Source organism: Drosophila mojavensis, unplaced genomic scaffold, assembly GCF_018153725.1.
Source record: "Drosophila mojavensis isolate 15081-1352.22 unplaced genomic scaffold, ASM1815372v1 contig_80, whole genome shotgun sequence".
Taxonomy (NCBI): Eukaryota; Metazoa; Arthropoda; class Insecta; order Diptera; family Drosophilidae; genus Drosophila; species Drosophila mojavensis.
This window is the reverse complement of record NW_025318906.1, coordinates 15,031,376-15,053,384: the sequence shown is the minus strand read 5'-3', so window position 1 is coordinate 15,053,384 and position 22,009 is coordinate 15,031,376. Positions and strand designations below refer to the sequence as shown.

Below are 22,009 nucleotides of genomic sequence, written 5' to 3'. Positions count from 1 at the left end.
AGCGTTGATTTTCTTTTCCCTAATATTTTGTGAACTTTTCAATTGTACGAATAAAATTAAACTATCATATTGAAGGCGCATGAGTAACAGAAACCAATTTTTCTACTGTATATAATTTGGAGCTGCGAGTTGGGGGAAATACTGTTGTATTAATGAAAAAGTAACTGAAAACCTATTTAGCGTATTAAGAATGGATACCGATTGTATTTTAGACAAATATAACAACAACAAAAACACATATTTTTGTATTTGTATATGTGTGTCTGTATATATGTATGTACATCTGTATGTATTTATGTTAACATATGAACGTCTGTCCAATTGCATGTTATTTAAGCGCATGTGTTTGTATGTATACATATACATATACATACAAAAACATAAAACATATATGTATGTATGTATATTTATACCATACACACCTGTGTATGTACATCTACATAATATGCATATGTATGTATATATATTTTGAGCTTATCTATAAAGCATAAATTTAATAGATTAGTTTTCATTAAATTTTTCTAAAATATATCATGTTTTCTGGCTTTCATTATATATTTTACAAATAACTGTTCATTAAATTTTTCCAACATACAATTAAATTTTTGAAAATTTATTGATTGTTATCTGATCAAGTATTAATCATTGTCATAGGTCTTAAAGATAAGGCCTGAGAATGCTTTAACGAGGTCTAATATAAATCCACCTCACCATAAAGCTTAAATATTTGTTTGATCAGCATTATATTCTAGAATGAATGGAATTCGAGCAAATTGGAAACTTTTAGTCTGAAAATCATACATAGATACATATGTTTGTATATATATTTAATCATAGCTCGTACGTGAGAGAGTGTATGTGTGATTAAATGATCTAAGGCTCAAGGGTCAAGTGTATCTTAAAAAATCTTGACATACTAAATATGGTTAATATGTGCATATCGAAACAGGTCTCTTGATGTTATCTCAAGTTTTGTCAAGTTAAATAACCGCTTGAAACTGGAAATAATTCCTAATCTGATATATTTAATGGTGTATGAACGTAAGACTAAAACTCAATTATATATATTTGATAGAAAGTTTAGTCTTATATATGTATATTCGTTTACTGTTTGCGAAAACAAAAATTCTTATCATGTTCTTTATTTTCGATATTTTTTCATTGCGTAATATCGATAAGAGAAAATCGAACTAAAAACAAAAACAATTGAGAAACGTGCAGAGCACAAAGATAGATTTTCGTTTGTTATAAATAGATGAATGAATCCTAAGTTTATTTTTATATATTTTGTGTTTTACTCTTCTTAGCTTTGGATAATGTAAGTATGAAATATTTTAGCAAGATTATTATAAGAAGTTTATAATATATAATAAATAATTAATGCAAACCACTTTTGGACTTTTATTATTATATATATATTTTTTAATACATAAATATAGAAAATAAATTATACGCACAAGCCATTTCAAATCAATACGATATTAAATACATATATATATATATATATATATATATATATATATATGTATATATTTATGTATAAATCAATATGTTTGTTTTAAAACGTAAATATTAATCCCAACATGTAATTAATAAATTTTCACTAGACCTTAAATATTATTGGTATATTTATTAAATAATTTATATATTTATGTTTAAATAAAATAATTTAGGATTGAGGTAAAGCCCATAAGGTTGCAGTCTTATCCGCAGATGTTGAAATAAACGAAAACTCAGTTGGATGCCATCGAATTGTAATCGCCTTGTCTTTGTGCTTGGCCACAACCACTGAGGCAAGATCGTTAGCTAGATCACCCTGTAAATCTGTTAGTTTAATCGTACTATCATAGCTACAGGTGAGCATATAATAAGCCTCTGGTGAAAAGCGGATGCATCTGGAAATAAAAAGATATATACAAATCACAATAGATTACCTTAAAAAAAATTATAATTACATAAACAAATTAAATATTGAAATATATCTGAGGAGTGCAGGAGTCTATATATCTTAGCATTCCTATATACTTTACCTAATTTCCGCGCTATGTGGATAAAATCGTTGTATTAGCCTATTTCCGCGTATATCGTATAGCACGCATGCGCTATCCGCGTGTCCCGACACCAGCAGTCGCCCAGTCGGATCGACGCAAACTGCAGTCACTGGCGATTTCTGCAGCGCTCCAGGCTTATATTCCTGATCAAAGGAGCTGACAGCTTCGTTAACTCGTATGTCCCAAAAACGTATCGTTTGATCCTGTAAATGTTACGATAAATATCTCTGGCTGGTCCATCTTGCATAGCTACGGCGAAATCGATTAATTACCTGCGATCCCGATACGAACATCGTATTATTCCAGCTGTACAGCGATGAGATGTGTCCAGTATGTCCTCCGAAAGCATGCATGGGCATGCTTGTCACACAGTCTGTTACGTAAATCTTGCAATCGCCGGCGCCGCCGCTCGCGAGTAATCGGGATTTGGTTGATGAGTTGTCGAGGAAGCACATATCTCGGACAGTGCCATCGTGCATATTCAGTTCGATCTCTTGGCCCACCAGCTGGTTTGTATCCTTGTTAAATCGCATATACTTGATGGTCTTGTCATTTGACCCAGTCGCAACCAGCTCGCCATCTGCTGACCAGCTCGTACAATATATCGATCCTCGATGATGCTTAGTGCGTTTGCATAAAACAGATGGAGGATAAAAGTGTTGATCGTGTCTACTGGTCGAAAAATCATTATTAAATTATATCTGGAAATTGACTTAATTTGTTAATCTTACCTCAGTTTAGAAATTTGCGGATATTGACATATTCGAAAGGTTTTTGAATTTGATCCAACGGCAAAAAGATTTCCATCTGGATGAAAGTCCACGCTGCGTATAGCCTGAGAATCCGTTATGGTTGTAACAGCAACAAACTGTGAGCGTTCTTCATCTCTCTGAAAGCAAAATGGTATTGCTTTAAACTTTAAGTAAAATGTAATAAGTCTATAGCACATTAACTAATCTGAGGTTATAGGATCTTTTGCAGATCTTTATGCAAGCGAATATAATTAAGAAGAGAAAAGTATTTATTACATATTTAAGCCGCAACGGTATTATTGAATAAATAAAGTTAAAATTTCTTTAAGACGCCTTTTTATATCAAATCTAGGTTGGAGTACGGTATTGCGCTTTTCTGGTTTCCACTTTTCGCTAGAAATGAAATCTACACGAAAATTTGTACTTTCTAACTCCTATTGCATTTGAGTTTAAGGCATTTAGACAGCTCGGCGGAGACGAGACATGCCAACGCACACATTCTTTCGTGCTGCTCAGAGAAATATCGTTTTCTTTTGCAAAACATTAGAAAACTCATTAAGTAATATATAAAAGCTATAAAATTACTAGTTTTTATACTTCGTTCATACCATTCTTCCATGGATAAAAACATGTATGTATAGTATAGAATGATTAAAATTGTAAAGAAAATATTTATATGTAGACATTACATAAATATAATTTAAAGATCTGCCTTAAGCGTTCATAGGAAAGTATTCGATGACGTCTGTTTTCGAAAATTTAAATAAAATTAAATATACAAGTATCTAATTTATTGTATACATTAAAAAGTACCGCTATCTTAAAATTTACATTCCTGCATTCACATTTTCTAGCTCAAACTGGAAAACGAATCAATCAATTTATTTACCTCTCTCATATTTGTATCGCTTCTGTTAGAATGCATTAATTTTAGGAACTAAAATATAAAAACCAAAATTATTTATTTATTATAAAAACTGTTTACAAATATGATCAACTGGTATATGTATATACTATATAAATGTGAACTTTGCAAGAGATGGTAATATCCAATACGGATTACATTTCGTTCTTAAATGCATTCAGGGAATTAGAGAAAATGGGAGATTAGTTTTAATCTTCTTGGTGCATCACTAATACTTTTTGAATGTAAAAAATAATAATCGCATTTCGAATATGCTGAAACCATAATTTAAAAGGATATATAATTTATGGAAGCCTTCATAACTAACAAACTAAGAAATTTTATTTAGTCTAATAAGAAAATATATACAAATTGTTAGCAAAGAACATGCAAACCAAATGCTAGTTATCGAAATGCTAGTTCACTGAACCAGTTTCAATGCTCTCAATTTAAGAAATATGTATTAAATGCATATTTTATATAAGTTTATTTCATAAAACAAAATTTTATTAAAAAATATATATATATTAGCATTGTTGAAATTTATATACTTATGTTAATATACTTTTTCTTCTTCTCATGAACTCCAATAAGAAATGTAGCATGGAAACAAAAATTTATGCCATTGCATTTATTTAATGTATCGATCTCATATCGAAAGACCCGAATATCGATTAGACTGCCATATTTGTAAAAGTCATATCGATACTTTGACCTTAGCTATCGATGCTTATAGTCCAGACTAAAGATTTAGTTGCACCGGGTAATGGGAAACGATCGCGTTATAAAAAAGATAAAGATGTCGGCTTTGGAACAGCTTAAGAAAATAACTACAATTGTAGCGGATACCGGCGATTTTGATGGTAAATAGAAGGAAGTTATTAAATTGGAAAATTATCCTAGTTTTTAGTACAAGCATTTATGTACATATATAAAGTAAAACAAACAAAAGTCGAACTCATTCACCTCGAGTTTAACTTTTATTTGAACTTCACGCATTCTGCACGTTCATTCAATCCTATGGTATTACACGTGTATACATACATACATGTAAATATATGTATGTATGCATGTGAATACACGATTGTAGCTTAGAAACGTGCAAAGATCCTGAAGTTCAAATAAAAGTTAGACGAAGGTGAGTCTGACTTTAGTTTGACCCTCTTTTTTCATTTTTGTATTTACCTTAATTATTATTCATATTCAAATATTTACACTTCATAATGAACTTTGAATAATATATTTTAAATGTGATAAAAAATATAACCTTGAAATGGAATACATTTTTAAAAGATTTGTTTATATATATATTTTTAATAATAATAATAATATTTTTAATAATAATAATAATATTTTTTATAAAGCTTATTACCTCTTAAATAGTTTACAAACAAATAAAATTGTAAATAACTATACCCATAAACAAAAAACAAAATAAAAAGGAAAAGTGTTCAATGAATGTGTGTAGGTTAATAAATTATTAATTTGTTTAATTAATGTGCTTATTTGAAAGTTAAAAGTTGCATTCACTTTTTGAAGGTCTTTATAAGCTGTAAAACAAATTCGAATTAACTGTTTGACCTCATTCTAATTTGAAAATTATTTAAGTAGAAAATTGTGTTTAATATTTGTTATTTATAAAATTGTTTGTAAATATGTCTTGCAACTTGCTTTAAAAATGCATTTCTTTATTTTAGCCATAAACATATACAAGCCTACTGATGCCACGACTAATCCATCGCTTATTTTGTCGGCCTCGACTATGGAGCGCTACCAATACATAGTTAAAAATGCTGTCGAATATGGAAAGAAGAAAGAAGGGTTAGTCACATATAAATAATTACAAATAGATACAGTTATATTACTTATAATATATTTAACTTCATTTCAGATCGCTGGAGAACAAGGTGTCGGAGGCTATGGATTATTTGTGCGTATTGTTCGGCTGCGAAATTCTAAAAGTTGTTCCGGGCAGAGTTTCCACCGAAATAGATGCACGTCTTTCGTTTGATACAAAGAAGAGCGTGGAGAAGGCATTGAAATTGATTGATTTATATGCGAGCTTCGGAATTAAAAAGGACCGTATTTTAATAAAACTCGCCTCAACGTGGGAGGGTATCAAAGCGGCAGAAATTCTGGAAAAACAGCATGGAGTGCATTGCAATCTCACTCTGTTATTCTCATTTGCCCAAGCTGTGGCTTGTGCCGAAGCTGGTGTGACACTAATCTCTCCCTTTGTTGGCCGCATCTTGGATTGGTATGTGGCAAACACAGAGACCAAGAAATTCGAGCCGAAAGCTGATCCTGGCGTTATCTCAGTGACGAATATCTACAACTACTACAAGAAATATGACTATAAGACATTGGTAATGGGCGCATCCTTCAGAAATATTGGCGAAATTAAGGCATTAGCTGGTTGTGATTTGCTTACGATCAGCCCAAGCTTACTAAAGGAACTGGAGAATGATGATGTCGTACTGGAGACCGCTTTATCTGTGTCCAATGCGAAGCTACAGGATATTCAGAAGATTACCATTGACGAGAGCCGATTCAGGTGGTTGCTCAATGAAGATGCCATGGCAACTGACAAACTGTCTGAGGGCATACGCAAATTCGCTGTAGATACAGTGAAACTGGAAAATGTCATCAAAAAATTGTTTGCCTAAATTTAAGTGTACAAAATGAATTTGTAAAAAAAAAAATTCCATTTATTAACTGATATTTTTACCACACCCTTCCACATATACAAATGTTTGTAAATCTTTTTTAATCGGTTTTATAAATAAACTTTAAAAAATATATCCGTATTTTGTTCAATTACAAAAGAGCCTGAAGACAAAATAAATAATTTTAAAATAAATTTATATTAGTAGTTATAGAAGCATCTGCCCAGTTCTATCGATAGTTTTTGTAGCATGTCGGGAATAATCGATTTCAATATGTCAAATACTTATCTATCGTTGGGTGTTTACTGTCATCGCTATTAGTCGACCCAACAACAAGTTGTGCTCCACGTTGTTTACGAGTTGAATTTGAAACTTAAGGTTAAATGAAAATGAAGGAGAAACGTAAACATTTTGGCTCAAGGCCTAAACGAAATGACTTACGAAAGGACAAAAAGTCGCCGAATAAACACAAATTCATACAAAGAAGCAGACAAATGGAGCAAATGCATAGAACTGAGTGTCAATATCAGAGCACAATTGATGATGGATCTAAATTGACTGCCGATCTTTTACCAGAATTGCAAGATGAAGCGCAATTTTATGAGCAGCTTGTAAGCGGATATAGCTCGACAATAGCAGGTATGGAAGAGTTTTATTTAGATTTAGCACAGCACATACCTAACTAACACATTATGTTCAGTTCCCACACTAAAAAGTGAAGAGAAATGTATTATACAAGAAAGAAAAGTTCAGGAAGATGACGTAGAAATGGATCAAAACCCTCAAGATATTGCTGATATAAAGAAAATTAATGTCTTTAAGAATCGATTTGATTTTGAGCTGGAGTCAGATGATATTTCTGCAATAATTGCAAAAGACACAAACGAGGTGAAAGGCAAATGGTCTGCAATTGGAAATTTCAAAATTGAGAAACCCAACTTAAAATCTACTGTTGACCCGGATGACAATTACAAACAGCCTGCAGATATTTTAAAAGCAGCAGATCTTCAGTTATTGAGAGTACAACCGTCACTAGCATTGAATGTTTCCTATCCCTTATCCACTGTACAAACGGAGCTCTTTCATATGGCCAACAGATACTTGGATCTCTACTATCCTCAGCGAACTCTTGATAACGCGGAGGAAATTCGTTATGTCTATTGCCTGCATGCAATAAATCATATATTAAAGAGTAGGGCATTAATCTTGCGTAACAATGAGAAAATCAATGAACTTCTTAAAGATCCCACGCAACCGACGAGCGAAATGTCCTTGCCAGATAGTGTCAGGGATCAGGGTCTAACGCGACTGAAAGCGCTGATTATATTGCCATTTCGTGATTCTGCTTTGAAAACTGTGCAAATAATAGCAAAGCTGCTGTTCGAAAATCGCAGGGGTATGTAATGAATCTCGGTTACAAATATATTAAATTTAATCTTAAATTGAAAATCTCTTAAATATATATATTATTTCTAGATCCAAAAACTGGCTATCCGGTTACAAAATACGAACGTTTTCTTCAAGAATATTCTGGAAATACGGTTTATTTCCCAAAAACCAATCCTAAACCAGCTGATTATGAGCAAACATTTAACGGCAATACGGATGACAATTTCAAAATCGGAATTCGTCTGACTAAAAAGTCGATGTCTTTGTACACTGAGTTTAGTGGATCGGATATTTTAATTGCCTCTCCATTGGCACTGCGTATGGTTATTAATGACAAGGATCAAGACTTTGACTTTCTGAATTCGGTGGAGTTGCTAATTATAGACCAATCGGAGCTTCTCCTAGCCCAGAATTGGGAGAATCTGCTGCAAGTGCTGGACCATTTACATCTGCAGCCACAAAAATTGCCCGAAACTAATTGCCAACGACTGCGTTCATATTGCCTCAATGCTACGTCCCGCTTTTATAGGCAAACCTTACTGTTTTGCTCGCACGACCTGCCTGAGTTTCGCGGAGTCATAAATAATAAATGCCATAATTACCAAGGAAAAGTGCGCATTATCAATCAGATCGAAAGTGGATCCATAAGCAATGTCCTGACGCCAATCAAACAAGTTTTCCAGCGCATTGAAAGCTCAAGTGTTGAGTCGGCTCTGGATGATCGCTTTCAGCATTTCGTGCGTCACATTTTGCCACAATTCACAAAGTCTGGGCACTCGCATTGTCTGATCTATGTGCCCAGCTATTTCGATTATGTGCGCCTAAGAAATCACTTTAAGAAAGAAATGATTAGCTTCGTCCAAATAAGCGAATATTCAAAGAAGGAGAAAATCTCCCGAGCGAGAGATATATTCTTCCATAGTGGTGCTCCATTTATGCTCTACTCAGAGAGAGGTCATTTCTTCCGGCGGACTCGCATCAAAGGAATCCGACACTTAATATTCTATCAGCCACCAAATTTTCCCAACTTTTACCCGGAGTTGATTAACTTAATGCTTGATATTAACCAAAATCGCAGAGATGGCTTACAGGATGTTATGAGTGTAAAAGTCTTATATACCAAATTTGATTTACTTAGCCTAAGTAATATAATTGGCAATGAGAATGCCTGGAATCTGACAACAGGAGCTAGCGATTCATACCTCTTCTCGAATAAGGAATAAACAAGTTGTAAAGTAATAAAAGTAATATACATATAATTGTTATAACAAATTGTATCGTTTTTTCATATGTAATCCTAAGATTAAATATTAAGTATTCTGTTCTCATATGCTCTACACGTAAACGACAGCAACAGCACGTATAAAGTGAACGTGACAGGAAACCCTTGACTCAATAAGACCAAGAGCCGTCAATATTCCATATCAATATATGCTATCAATATATCCATGTTTGATAACTTTATTTCCAAGGTCGTATCAATCAATAAATAGTTGTCAGTTGGGATCAGTCATTAAAACGGGTTAAAATGGGTTTTTCCTTAATTTATAGTAAAAGTAAATAAAGCACGTACCGATCTGTGATTCTACTTGATAACTTGTAACCAAATCAATGACCAATACTAAAAGCATTCTAAATGAGTCACAATATATTTTTTTAATTAGAAACTTTGGTCATAAAATAATGTTTGATATATAAGAAATATAAAAATGTATATAGAAAACTGCTAAATTTATTTTCGTTGACATTTATATTTGTATAAAATATATATTAGCCCGACTAGAATTGGGAAAAAATAGATTTTCGCAAATACACTGTGATTTCCCATTTGAAATGGATTCAGTGTATAAAAATAAACGACATTTTGTTAGTTATATATTTAAAAAAATACTAAATTAAACCTTGATTACTTTTTAATTTATTTACCTTACCTGTGGAGCTGGATGTGTAACATTTTGATAACTTATAAAACTCTGATGATATTTATCTAATATAAGTATAACAGCTATTCCTCCTAATTACTCATAAATGAAGAAAACATTTGTTGTTGAATTACTTTCTAAATCAAATAAATAATTTTATTCATTTTGGATACAATTTGCAATATCAGTTAACAGAGGGCTGTCTGAGCAAAAAATACAAGATTGATAAAGGTATACAAATTCGACATCCTTGAGGATCATCTTCTTGCGTGTGTGTGCGTGCGATACGCTGACCTTTACCATTTATCAACGACGACATCAGGAACTAAATAATAATAATAATGGGCGAAATATAGTTACCGAAAAATGATCAAGCCAAATAAAAATTGAAAAAAAAGCAGCAAACCAATGCAGCAATTGGCAAATCTTGGAGCTTGGAATGCAGAGGAGGAGGGGCAGGTGGACATCATCAGCGGCAGCTACGGTTTGGCGAAGCCGAATACTCGGCGGCTTCGTTCGGTGGGTTGGATTATCGTTTAATAAGTAGACCATTTCGGATTTCAGTGTTTATATTTCGTATTTATGGATATCTTACATGCTGAATTTTAAATATGAATTCATTTTGTTTATACGTTTTGTTTTTTGTTGTTGTTGTTGTTTAAGGTTTCTATATGAAGTCGACCATAATGTACAGCAATTGATCTTTCTCGAATTCACTTATTATTTTGGCACACTAGTATATCAACATTTAACAACTTCACATACTTTCTATAGCAGGGATGGACTTAATTTATGTAAAATTAATAGGGGGTGGTCATCCAATTAATGAAATCGGGGATTTACTGTATAAAAAATAAAATAAATTATTTATATAAAAGTGTTTTTCCATTGGAATATTGAATAATTTGCAATCAATGCGTCTCGGGTTTTTTATTTTTGATCATCAAACAGCAGCAAATGCAAGTGCGGGCGCGAGCATTCAAAAGCAAAACTGGGATGAGCTTCACGCCACCATTGTATGTATTCAATGGGTTTTCAGGCGCGTTTTTAGTTTCGCTTATAGTAATGCTGATGGGGGTTTGTTGTTTTATGTTTATTTCACAGCGTCTTTAATTTATAACGATGTACATAATACAAATTTTAAAGTGAACTTTGTAAACACAAATTTGTTAGATGCTTAAATATTTTTTGTTGCTGTTTTAAACACAATCTAGAAAATAATTTGTTGCTTGTTTTTGATTAACCTAAGCTCAACACAATTTTTAAAACTCTATTATGTTCGCTGTAAAAATGAATACCATGGGCGCTCGGCACGGCTCAAGGATCCCAATTACCCTCAACAAATAAACAATCAGGAAAATATAACTGAAGCTGATTGGAACCAATGCCTGTTGTACTCAAAATAATATATAAAGAGCTAACATTCCAATATATTAAACACACTCAATAATTGTTCTTTTGTTTTGTTAAATGTTATCTATATAAGTCAAATGATTTATTTCATGCTTTTCGAAGACTACGTTTTGTTTTTTTTTCTTTTGTTATTCTATGGAATGCATGAACCAATTTTAATTTTATCTTTTAAACCGAAGTCTGACTGAATTAAGTCTACTTAATACATAAATAAATTCAATACAAAATATATATATATATCCTCAATTTCATCCACTAAATTGTTGATGAAAAAAATTAAGTATGGATAATATAAATATGTGTATATGGGATTTATCTATTCAAATTGTGATTTTTTTCTTGGTTTTATTTAGTTTTAATGTCTGCTCATTCATGAAATATTTACAAAAATTTACGTATTCAACGCTCATAGAAAATATTAAGTATTTGAAATATTTAATCCAATTTGTTTTGCACATCATCCACAAGAGAAATTTAATAATTGAATATAATCTTTGAATAATCAAATAATAATTATAGTAAAAATCAATTTTGACTTGAATGTTCTCGAAAAATGTATGAAAAAGAATTCTTCTGAAACCTACATATATATTTGTTATATTTTTATGTTTCACACATTCTGCAATCCGCGTAGTATTGTATGTACAAAATCAGCAATGCCGTAGATAAAACGTATTGAAACAAAATGTAAATGTTTACGTTTCAAATAATCGTTATAAATTAATCTATTGACCATTTCACGGTGTTGTTGTTGTGTACATTAACGAGTAAATTTCTCTTATCAAAATATCACGCGTGAATTTGTTTAGTATTCGGAAATAAGTCTATGTGGTGTTTTGGTTAAAGTCGTTACTTTAGGTGTTTCTCTCTATTTATATTTAGTAACACTTTATGCTAGTAATTAGAATAATGATGTTGGGCTTAATGATTATAATTATATTCTTAAAGCATCATAGCGTACAGCAGGCCAAAGAAGACAGCCCACATTAACACAATCCCATGCATCTTATATATAGGACTCTCACCATCTGCAATTTTTCTAGCAACAAACTTCAATGTTTCATCTAATAAAACTACAGGAATTGAGAATTTCATCACAGTTATCCATTCCTCCGCAGACAACGGTGTTACTTGGAAAACGGTCTAAATAAAATAGATTAGAAAACAATTTCACATAGAATTATATCATGATTGCTTTTTGCTAATTTTTAGATCTACTTACAGAGAGGACTTCAACGTATAGAATGACAAAGTGAAGAGTGAAAGAAAGTGCCATTGAACCAATCAACCACAGATTGCACCATGGAGGCATTGTGATGAGGGACTGGTTCTCGGATAAGCTGAATGCGAATCAAAATTAATATTTAAGTTTTCGCAAGTGATTTAGTTATGGGGACACAAACCTGTTCATGGCGTTCAACATTTCAATGGTAACAAGCACGGATAAGGCCATGGTCATGGCATGTGGATCGCTGAAAATCTTGCAATCGACACCCTTGAATTCGTCTCCACCTCCCAAGCAGGAAAGATGATGGGTCAGTTGCCAGTATGTTAGATTGGGGCCTTCAGCAGAGAAGATGAACCACCAGGCAGCAGCACCAACAGTAGCTGCGCCGACGTAGAAACCAATAGCCATGTAACTAAATGTAAAAATACAAGTTATTAAAAAATTCACTAGAACATGTTGCAGCCAATTGAATGAGGCAGCAGCTGAGAAGAATGTACACTGGATTTTACGAGAATAAATTTAAATGCCAGTGTAATCTGACTACTAAATAGATGTCATACCGGAAGAACAGCCATCCTGAGATTAAACCTTCATCGGCTTTCCTTGGTGGTTTCTCCATGATATCCAAATCAGGTGGGTTGAAGCCAAGAGCTGTAGCTGGCAGACCATCAGTGACCTAATTCAAAAGTGCCAACAACACTTCTTAATAAAACCGAACGGTGTTGATATGGTATAAAACTTACCAAGTTAACCCACAAGAGCTGAACTGGAATCAAAGCTTCGGGCAAACCAAGAGCAGCCGTCAAGAAAATGGAAACAACTTCACCGATGTTGGACGAAATCAGATAACGGATGAACTGTTTCATGTTGTTATAAATAGCGCGACCTTCTTCAACAGCGGACACAATGGAAGAGAAGTTGTCATCTGCCAACACCATTTCGGCGGCAGATTTGGCTACTGCAGTACCAGAGCCCATGGCAATACCAATTTCAGCCTTCTTCAGAGCTGGGGCGTCATTGACACCATCACCTGTCATGGCGGAGATTTCATTCATGCCTTGCAAGAATTCAACAATCTTGGATTTGTGCTGCGGTTCCACGCGCGAGAACAGACGGGACCGAGCAACGGCGGCCTTTTGCTCAGCAGGTGACAGATCATCAAATTCACGTCCAGAGTACGACTTTCCAGTGGTGTCCTCATCCTCAGTGAATACACCAATACGACGGCAGATAGCTTCGGCAGTAGCCTTGTTATCACCAGTGATAACAATAACACGAATACCGGCAGCACGGCAACGAACAATGGCATCCGTGACTTCCTTACGTGGAGGATCCAACATGCCAACGACGCCAACAAAGGTCAGGTTAACTTCATACTGATAGAATTTAGTCGAATCACCCAAATCCATCTCATCAGGACGCATTGGGCTGTCCGCAACGGCAAGGGCCAAGCAACGCAGGGTATCGCGTCCAGTACCGTACTGTCCAGTCAGATTCAAGATCTTAGCCTTCAGAGCAGACGTCAGTGGTACCTTGCTGGTGCCTACGCGAGCATGTGTGCAACGTTCCAACACACCTTCTGGGGCACCCTTGACGAACAGTTTTGGACCAGTACCAAGGCGAGAAGCCTTCAGTGGTGTACAGTATGAAGACATAGATTTACGATCACGTGAGAACTCCAGGGTGAATTCCTTCTTCCATTTCGTTTCGATTTCGCCACGGCAAGCAATAGCAGCCGAACGCCGGTCCAATCCAGCTTTGTTAACATTGAAGGCGTTCAGTTTCTCAGCCAACACAATCAAGGCGGTCTCAGTGGCCTCGCCGACCTTCTCGAATGCCTGCTTGAATTCATTGTAATCAATGGCAGAGTCATTGCACATAATGCAAATGGTGGACAGTTCCTGCAAGGCCTCGTAGTCGCTGGCCTTCACTCTCTGGCCGTTAAGGAACAGCTCGCCAATAGGTTCGTAGGTGGAGCCAGTCAGCTCAAACTCCAGGAAGTTGCTATCGTTACCTTCGACCTTCTCAAAGATGAACATGCGGGAAACGGACATTTGATTTGTAGTGAGTGTGCCGGTTTTATCTGAGCAAATGACGGATGTGCAGCCTAAGGTCTCGACAGATGGAAGGGATCGGACAATAGCGTTCTTCTTGGCCATACGGCGTGTGCCCAAAGCCAAGCAAGTTGTGATGACAGCGGGAAGACCCTCGGGAATAGCAGCGACAGCCAGTGCCACAGCGATTTTGAAGTAGTAGATAGCACCCTTAATCCAGGATCCACCATGGGCGGGGTCGTTGAAGTGACCAATGTTGATGGCCCACACAGCGACGCAAATGATGGAGATGACCTTTGACAGTTGCTCGCCGAACTCATCCAGCTTCTGTTGCAGTGGGGTTTTGATTTCTTCAGTTTCAGACATTTCAGTACGGATTTTACCAATAGCAGTGCTGAGACCAGTACCAATGACGACACCGCGAGCTTTGCCAGCAGCAACGTTTGTGCCGGAGAACAAGATGTTCTTCTTGTCCTGGTTGACAGCGCGGGGATCTGGGATAGGATCGGTGTGCTTAATGACGGAGACCGACTCGCCGGTAAGGATGGACTGATCAATTCTGAGTGTTGTCGAATAAATGTGAGTAATACGAATGTCAGCGGGAATCTTGTCACCAACAGACACCTCAACCAGGTCTCCAGGAACAATTTCTTTCGCCCTCACTTTTTGGATACCAGCCTTATCTTGGCGAACTACTTTACCCATCTCGGGTTCGTATTCTTTCAGTGCTTCAATTGCTGATTCGGCATTTCTCTCTTGCCATACACCAACGACAGCATTTGCTATGAGAATAAGTAAAATTACTAAAGGTTCTACAAATGCAGTGAACGTGTCTTCGTGTTCTTCAAACAGCGCTAATACCTAGAATGAAAAATTGAAATAATATTATTGTAATACAAATTAAATAATGGATAACTATCTTCAAATCGCCGACAATTTGATACCCCAGTAAACATTTGGTGTAAAGGGTTCTTAGAACTCACTATTTTGAATGTGATACTATAAAAATTTATATTAATGTTTTATCAAATTCAAGACTATATCTTTGAGTAATTATACAAGAATAGGCGCAGAGGCTGTAGATACAGAAGTGTATTACTTTTGGGTTCTGAGCATTAACGGAAACCACATTTAACTTTATTTTTAGTCATAATGATACAGGGTATAAAAAAGTTAAGAATAAATTTTCTCATATAATAGAAAGATATTAAGCCTCAAGGATTGCAAAAAACAAGTTTGTGGTTAGAACTTAATTAATAAATAATATATATATATAAATATATATCGCCAATTTAACCAGATAAGTTAATAATAAAACTTACAAATGATATAATGGCTGCCAAAAGCAAAATCTTCACCAGAAGATCGTCAAACTGCTCTAAAACTAATTGCCAAATACTCTTTCCTGGAAAAATACAAATGATTAATATATTAAATATTATGAAAGACTTCAAATAAAGCATTTTACGAGCGTGTAAACCTAATCTTCCCACGTACCTTCCTCTGTCGGCAATTCTGAAATGAAAGAAAGAAGGAAATTCGTTCATTAGAAATAACCAACCTATCTGGATTATATAAAGTATATATATGCTTACCATTGGGTCCATATTTTTTCTGGTTGCTCTTGACCTGTTCAAGGGTTAAGCCGCGTTCAGCGTCTGTACCAAAGAAATTCAAGGTTTGTTCGACGGTTTTCGAGTGACCGTCTTCCATTTTGAATTGTTATCCTTTGCGTACAACAATCTTAAAAGAAAAATGTGTTATTTGTATTATTAGACATGTTATGACAATATAAAAAAAGTAATTCTATAAAACTAAAACTAGAATAGTAAGTCAGCTCAGTTAGGCACTAGCAGAACTCCAAATCAGTAGCTTGCTGCCATTACATATATTTCAAACTTTCATCTCTATTTAATATATAAAAACAAATATATAAATATATACATATATTTATAATCTACAAACAGCTGCAGAACAGCACGCACACAGGCTGCTAACTGCGCACTTTATGCAGGTATTGTGCAAAATGAATAACTGCGTTGTTTATAGTCCAATCATTAGAAAAAATTCATGGCAATGCCAACCAAATGTTTGTAAATATATACTAAAGCACACAATTATACCATTAAATTATGAACATGCACTCAGCAGAGGTTTACAAAGAGTATTTCGTACATGTGTATCTAAATACCAAATGTGATCTTTCTCTACCTTTGTTAGTCAAATCTGAGAGATATGTTTCAGTTTTCGCCACTTTCTCCCACTCTTTCTCTCTCTTTCCTTCTTATAGTTTTTACAGTTTATAGAGATCGTCTGACCATGATCTAGAATAAATTTAGTTTATGAACTCTTGCGTTGTTATATAAACTTTTCTCGTTGACTTCGCGACTCAACTTTTTAACAATGAGGAAATACGTTTTAATTGTTTTACTCTTTTTCACGTTTTTATGGAGGTATCTACTAATCGGACGACTTGTGCAATCTGATTATGAGGTTAATGACTCTTAAACGGGCCATTCAACTGTGCCTGAAAAAGTAGGCGAAACTGAAATGTATTTGGGTCTATTTCAATCAGTGTTGATATCGGTTTGAAGATCAGACGAATTACGACTTTAAATCTGAGTTGTGAAAAGGTTTTTGTAGAATTTTTAAGCAGCTCATAAGATTTATGTATATAGTCTTATAATATACAAATCTTTGAATATAAAGTGTACATTACTTCCAGACTATATTGAACCAATTCAATATATTCTTTCGATCAAACGGTCAAATATGAACCGTTTGTTTAAATACTCGGCAAAAACATTTGTTAACACATTAATTTAATCGACGACGTGTTGAAGATAGATAATTTTCCAGGTTTTCTATATACTTATGAATATGCACCCACACATGGCGAGATCGAAATTGGCGATAATATTCAACCATATCTATGCACACATATAATATATTTATTCTCGTATGTGTGGATGTAAATGCGTATACAAATTCTACCTGACTAGCCAATTACATATAGATAATTATTTCTCTCCACAATGAGCACTAAGCACATGAGTGCATCTGTATGTGTATATCTATGTGATAAGAATATATCAAGAAAGATCAAGAACTTCATTGGGGATTAAAGATAAAATTACTATTATGAAATATAAATATACAAACTAGATAAATGAGACTAACTACATTACAGCATTCAGGTAATAGAGATATTATCAAGGAGAATCCAGATAAGAAACTAAAACAGTATCTAGCACACACACACACACTTTTGCATGTTTGTATATTCTAATTTGTTCAGTCACATATCTCCATACAGACATACATTTATATACATATGTATGTTAGAGACACGTGTGTTTATTCGTAGGTATAGCTTCACATACACACTCAAATGTACTCAAATAAAATCACACACATTTATACAAACTATACGTAAAAATGTAAATTATAAGTTATACTTATTTCTTTCAATACCAATGAGTTTAAATAATATTTTGTGGCGTCGACTTATGAGATTCACACACGTGTCACTTTTACCCAACTAATACAGTATTTGCAATCGGCATACATATATACATTTATTTACAATTATTCAAGTGCACGATTTAAGTACTTTATTTTTTTCTATCGCCAATATTAATGTGTATATATTAGGTGGCCATTGCGCATTCCTTGTTCTAATTATATATGTGTGCTATTACAAGATTGCAGTTTTAGGCCGTGTTTTAATACATTTTCCGGCGTATTGGCAACTATGACATGACAATTTCGAATACAGGGGTGATTATAATGTTCATAGATATATCGATAAGAAATGTGTAGAGATTGTAATCACACACAAACAACTGATCAGAGTTGCTAACTTTGATTCTTTTTTTTTTTTTTAGAATTAATTAAAAAAATGAAAACAGAAGCTATAAACTGCACCATACAATACAAAACATATATATCTTTTTACCTATATGTAAAATAATTTAATTAAAATAATCTTGCAAACTCCAAAACGAGACAAACATCTATAAGGCGATCGCATATTCATTGTTTAAAAAAAATGCCTCTTATTTATAAAAGAAACACACAATTTTTAATAATAAATAGCTGCTCCGGAAAATTTCATAGGCAAAACTTTGTAAATGGGATAGTTTACGTGTTGATCGATATAAACTTTTTAGTTCCCTACCGATATTAATAATGTCGATATTATATGATATCGTAGCTTACTGAGCGTGCCATCCCTAGCATATAAAATTAACCCAAGCCTGTCATCACTATTTTTCAATTTATTTGGCGGTTCGATTTACAAAAGACAAAATCAGCCAAATTTCATTTATTAGCTGTTTATTTGTAAACTCATTAAAGAAGGTAGTTAATTTTCAGTAGACTAGAATTTAAATAAATGAACATTTGTATTTTATTTATTATATTTGTATATGTATGGCCTTCTTTAAATAATATTTGTCTCTGCTTCACCTGTCGGCACACAAAAGCCCCCGTTGCTTGCTATGAGTTATGCAATACAGTGTCAGTCAATAATCGGACAGCATCACTTTGTCTCTTTCTTTGGCTTTGGCACTCTCGACAATATAAATTGCGAGCTATTAAAAATAAGAGCTATTTACTCACTGAAAATTCTATTTCTCTCTCTAAAATTTAGCACTCACAATTTAGCAATTCTACTATATATGATCGATAGTTATTAATGGTTAATGTTTACATTTAAATATTGAATATGCAATTCAAGTATGGTCATCCAATTATTATTATTTTGTCGTATATAGATTTGTGTGCGAGTATGTGCTTGTGTGTGTTTGCATGAACGAAACTTATTTTTATTGCTTAAGCTAAAAATCCCAGATTTCGTATATATACATATATTCGTTTATATTCATGTCACATCAAGATTTTTCAATTTGGTCATGCCCGCACCTTCCACAGTTTATTGGCTAAGAGCTTTTTGAAAAAGTGGATTTTTAGCAAATTTCCGTTGAACTAGGGACTTGAGACTAGCGACCTAGAACTTTTATATTTAGAACATCTATTTGTTCCAACAATGAGTTATTTAATTATTATGATAAGTTAATGAGATACTGACATTTATATATGACAAAATTGATTGTTGCTATTGGACTTTTGAAATCACTTTCAGATTCCGCTTTGAGCCCATATTATGTGAGGTAATACGTGTGGCATATAAGCAGCCAAAATATCATAAATATCGCATAATAGGCGCAAAAGTTATTCAAGTATATGTATATTGCTAAAATTAAATATAAATTCTCAATTTTATGACGAATTCTCTACGCTTTCTAGTGGGTATCTTTGAGTCGATCCGTTTAATTGGATATTTTTCAAAGAGCTGTATTGATGCCAAGTACAGTATATATCGGCTATGTGCACTAGCGATAATGAAATCATTTAAGTTTTTATATATGGTATTTTCGAGTTGTAGTTGAAATATTTACACAAAGTTTATATCCTTGTGAGTCCAGAAATTAGCAAGAATATGCATATATAAATACATCATGTTTATATATGTAATTATATTCAAAGTATATGTATATATGTAAATATGTGCAAAAAGATGTAAACAGGCAGTCCTTGGTATAAACATTCACTGTATTTATTTAATACTCATGTGGAGATATGTATGTATGTATGTGTGCATGTCTGTATGTATTGTACACGTGCATATATATTCAGACATATATCTTTATTTTTATACATATACATATATATATGTGATTACTTTTGCACGTGTCTATATGTATTATTTGTAGTGTTTAAACAGTATGTAGATATACATATTTTTATATGTATAATATGCGACAAATATTTCTAACATATTTCCCTGAATAACGTATAGCTGTACATTCCGAAATATATAGACATATACAATACATATACTTATTTCGGGCTATACAAGATGTTACCTAAAAATAGACACTTAGCTACCGATGTTCTAATACACCTACATATATACATACATAGATATATAAATATGTATATATGCATATATTCATATACACGTATGTGTGTTAAGTGTACATATAAGTATATAAACACACACATACACTTAAACACGGAGAGAAATGTAAATTTCTGCACGTTTACATACATATGTACATGTGTGTTTGTAATATTGTGCACACGATAACACTACATACATTTGTATATATACAGTTTGCTATATAGGTACATGTATGTATGTATGTACAAACGTACTTACGGCAGCTTTAAAAATGTTTTATTTATAATTTTTGTAAAATGGGATTTTTTTGTCTTTCTGTTTTTCTCATTTAGATAACAAGAAAAGTGTTGCATAATCAACTGCTCCAATCAGACACAAGCACACAGCCGCCGCAACACACACTCTCACCACACACACACACACAAATACAGTCATACATCTATACGTTAATTTTTTTACATTTATAAATTCAAAAATTTATTTATGCGCCAGCATCAACTACATATAAAAATTTTGCTAACAATTTTATTTTTTTTGGCACGCCGAGTGGCTGTGTGCGTGTGTATGTAAGCCTGTGTGGTTGTATGTACATATATGCATATATATATTTATATTTATTTTGGTCTTCATTTTAATATCAAAATTTTGACCGTGGTCAAAGTAACAGGTGCATAAGGCTACGTATGTGTATGTTTGTCTATTTGCAAATACCTCCTCATATATACATATGTAACAGGTAACTTCCTTTACGTACATAGCTATCTATAATATATTTAGATATTTTTGCTTTTTATATAAAACGTAAAACTATTTTCATATGCATGTATATATGAACAAATATATATATTTAAATATAATGTATGTCCTTATGTGTGTATGTACATATGAATAAGATGCGTATGAGTGTGTGTGCACTTGTATTATGAGAGTAGGAATACTTGAAATGTAATTTTTGTATTACATTTTGGTTCATTATATAAATTAAAACACAATAACACTTTAAAAACACCAACTTCAAATACATATGTATGTATATGCATACATAGAAATTGAAGGGATAAGTATATATAAAACATACATATAAATATGTATATGGGTATATATGCTTATGTGCACAATTATATGTGCGCGGGTCTTTTCCAATTTCAAAAATGTGTATTTTCTTCATTTTTCAATACTGTTATTAACAAATATACAATATGTATGTAGGTAACTTTTCAAACTGTTTTATATACATTTGGATTTTGGTTTTTTCTTTTTATTTTCTTTTGTTAACACTAATTAAAATTTGACTTATTGCAATTTGTTTGAAGAACAAAACTTACAATTTTATTCTAAAACAAAAATCGTCGTATTATATAATAATAATTGAATTTTTTAGTCAAAAGACCAAGAGCTAACACAAAGATCGCGCTATTATAACGATCAACGGCAACTGAACGCAAGGAGAACGCTGCCTGATGAGAGTGTCTATTTGAATTACAAAATTCATATATTTTGGCAAAATTCCCAAAACTAGATACACTCTCTATTTTGGCCTGGGAAAATACTTTTAGCACGCATCAACTTTTAAGCAATAACCATACGGATTCTTCTTTTTTTCGTCTCTGCATGAGAGTGTTTGTGTGTGTGTCTGTATATATGTATATATAAAAGTGTGCG

General features: G+C 33.3%; 4 protein-coding genes across 7 annotated transcripts; 2 read left to right on the top strand and 2 right to left on the bottom strand.

The window, feature by feature from the left end:
* Positions 1–1,391: 1,391 nt before the first annotated feature.
* On the bottom strand, positions 1,392–3,891 carry LOC6580002 (WD repeat-containing protein 47). Its single transcript, XM_002005839.4, has 5 exons — positions 3,693–3,891; positions 2,783–2,940; positions 2,324–2,720; positions 2,031–2,254; positions 1,392–1,895 (listed from the first exon to the last, which is right to left on the bottom strand). Exons 1-5 carry the CDS (start codon positions 3,726–3,728, stop codon positions 1,670–1,672), a joined length of 1,041 nt encoding a protein of 346 aa, XP_002005875.2. The 5' UTR covers positions 3,729–3,891; the 3' UTR covers positions 1,392–1,669.
* Positions 3,892–4,435: 544 nt separating this feature from the next.
* LOC6580001 (probable transaldolase) lies at positions 4,436–6,506 on the top strand. The gene is made up of 3 exons (XM_002005838.4): positions 4,436–4,570; positions 5,405–5,528; positions 5,599–6,506. The coding sequence occupies exons 1-3, from the start codon at positions 4,474–4,476 to the stop codon at positions 6,371–6,373; spliced, it is 996 nt and encodes a 331-aa protein (XP_002005874.2). The 5' UTR covers positions 4,436–4,473; the 3' UTR covers positions 6,374–6,506.
* A 142-nt stretch (positions 6,507–6,648) lies between these two features.
* On the top strand, positions 6,649–9,226 carry LOC6580000 (U3 small nucleolar RNA-associated protein 25 homolog). The gene is made up of 3 exons (XM_002005837.4): positions 6,649–7,012; positions 7,074–7,769; positions 7,850–9,226. The coding sequence occupies exons 1-3, from the start codon at positions 6,757–6,759 to the stop codon at positions 8,983–8,985; spliced, it is 2,088 nt and encodes a 695-aa protein (XP_002005873.2). The 5' UTR covers positions 6,649–6,756; the 3' UTR covers positions 8,986–9,226.
* Positions 9,227–9,814: 588 nt separating this feature from the next.
* Positions 9,815–21,789, bottom strand: LOC6579999 (calcium-transporting ATPase sarcoplasmic/endoplasmic reticulum type). 4 transcript variants are annotated; one of them, XM_002005836.4, is made up of 10 exons: positions 21,673–21,789; positions 15,975–16,122; positions 15,877–15,894; positions 15,702–15,784; positions 13,069–15,240; positions 12,886–13,001; positions 12,501–12,737; positions 12,320–12,437; positions 12,123–12,240; positions 9,815–10,009 (listed from the first exon to the last, which is right to left on the bottom strand). In XM_002005836.4, the coding sequence occupies exons 2-10, from the start codon at positions 16,090–16,092 to the stop codon at positions 9,981–9,983; spliced, it is 3,009 nt and encodes a 1,002-aa protein (XP_002005872.1). In that variant the 5' UTR covers positions 16,093–16,122; positions 21,673–21,789; the 3' UTR covers positions 9,815–9,980. The 4 variants fall into 4 exon arrangements, with proteins under 4 accessions (XP_002005872.1, XP_015019512.1, XP_015019513.1 ...); XM_015164026.3 differs by lacking the exon at positions 9,815–10,009 and adding an exon at positions 10,388–10,526; XM_015164027.3 differs by lacking the exon at positions 9,815–10,009 and having other exon boundaries at positions 11,932–12,240.
* Between the last annotated feature and the right edge of the window lie 220 nt (positions 21,790–22,009).

Excerpts from the sequence above, each read along its gene's own strand:
- LOC6580000 (XM_002005837.4), top strand. The coding sequence starts at position 6,757 with ATGAAAATGAAGGAGAAACGTAAACATTTTGGCTCAAGGCCTAAACGA. Across the intron at positions 7,013-7,073 it reads ATATAGCTCGACAATAGCAG|TTCCCACACTAAAAAGTGAA; the intron begins GTATGGAAGAGT and ends CATTATGTTCAG. Across the intron at positions 7,770-7,849 it reads GCTGTTCGAAAATCGCAGGG|ATCCAAAAACTGGCTATCCG; the intron begins GTATGTAATGAA and ends TATTATTTCTAG.
- LOC6579999 (XM_015164027.3), bottom strand. The coding sequence starts at position 16,092 with ATGGAAGACGGTCACTCGAAAACCGTCGAACAAACCTTGAATTTCTTT. Across the intron at positions 12,738-12,885 it reads TCAGGATGGCTGTTCTTCCG|TTACATGGCTATTGGTTTCT; the intron begins GTATGACATCTA and ends TTTTACATTTAG. Across the intron at positions 12,241-12,319 it reads TATACGTTGAAGTCCTCTCT|ACCGTTTTCCAAGTAACACC; the intron begins GTAAGTAGATCT and ends TATTTTATTTAG.
- LOC6580002 (XM_002005839.4), bottom strand. The coding sequence starts at position 3,728 with ATGCATTCTAACAGAAGCGATACAAATATGAGAGAG. Across the intron at positions 2,941-3,692 it reads GCGATACAAATATGAGAGAG|AGAGATGAAGAACGCTCACA; the intron begins GTAAATAAATTG and ends TTTTGCTTTCAG. Across the intron at positions 2,721-2,782 it reads CCGCAAATTTCTAAACTGAG|ACACGATCAACACTTTTATC; the intron begins GTAAGATTAACA and ends TTCGACCAGTAG.
- LOC6580001 (XM_002005838.4), top strand. The coding sequence starts at position 4,474 with ATGGGAAACGATCGCGTTATAAAAAAGATAAAGATGTCGGCTTTGGAA. Across the intron at positions 4,571-5,404 it reads GGATACCGGCGATTTTGATG|CCATAAACATATACAAGCCT; the intron begins GTAAATAGAAGG and ends TCTTTATTTTAG. Across the intron at positions 5,529-5,598 it reads TATGGAAAGAAGAAAGAAGG|ATCGCTGGAGAACAAGGTGT; the intron begins GTTAGTCACATA and ends ACTTCATTTCAG.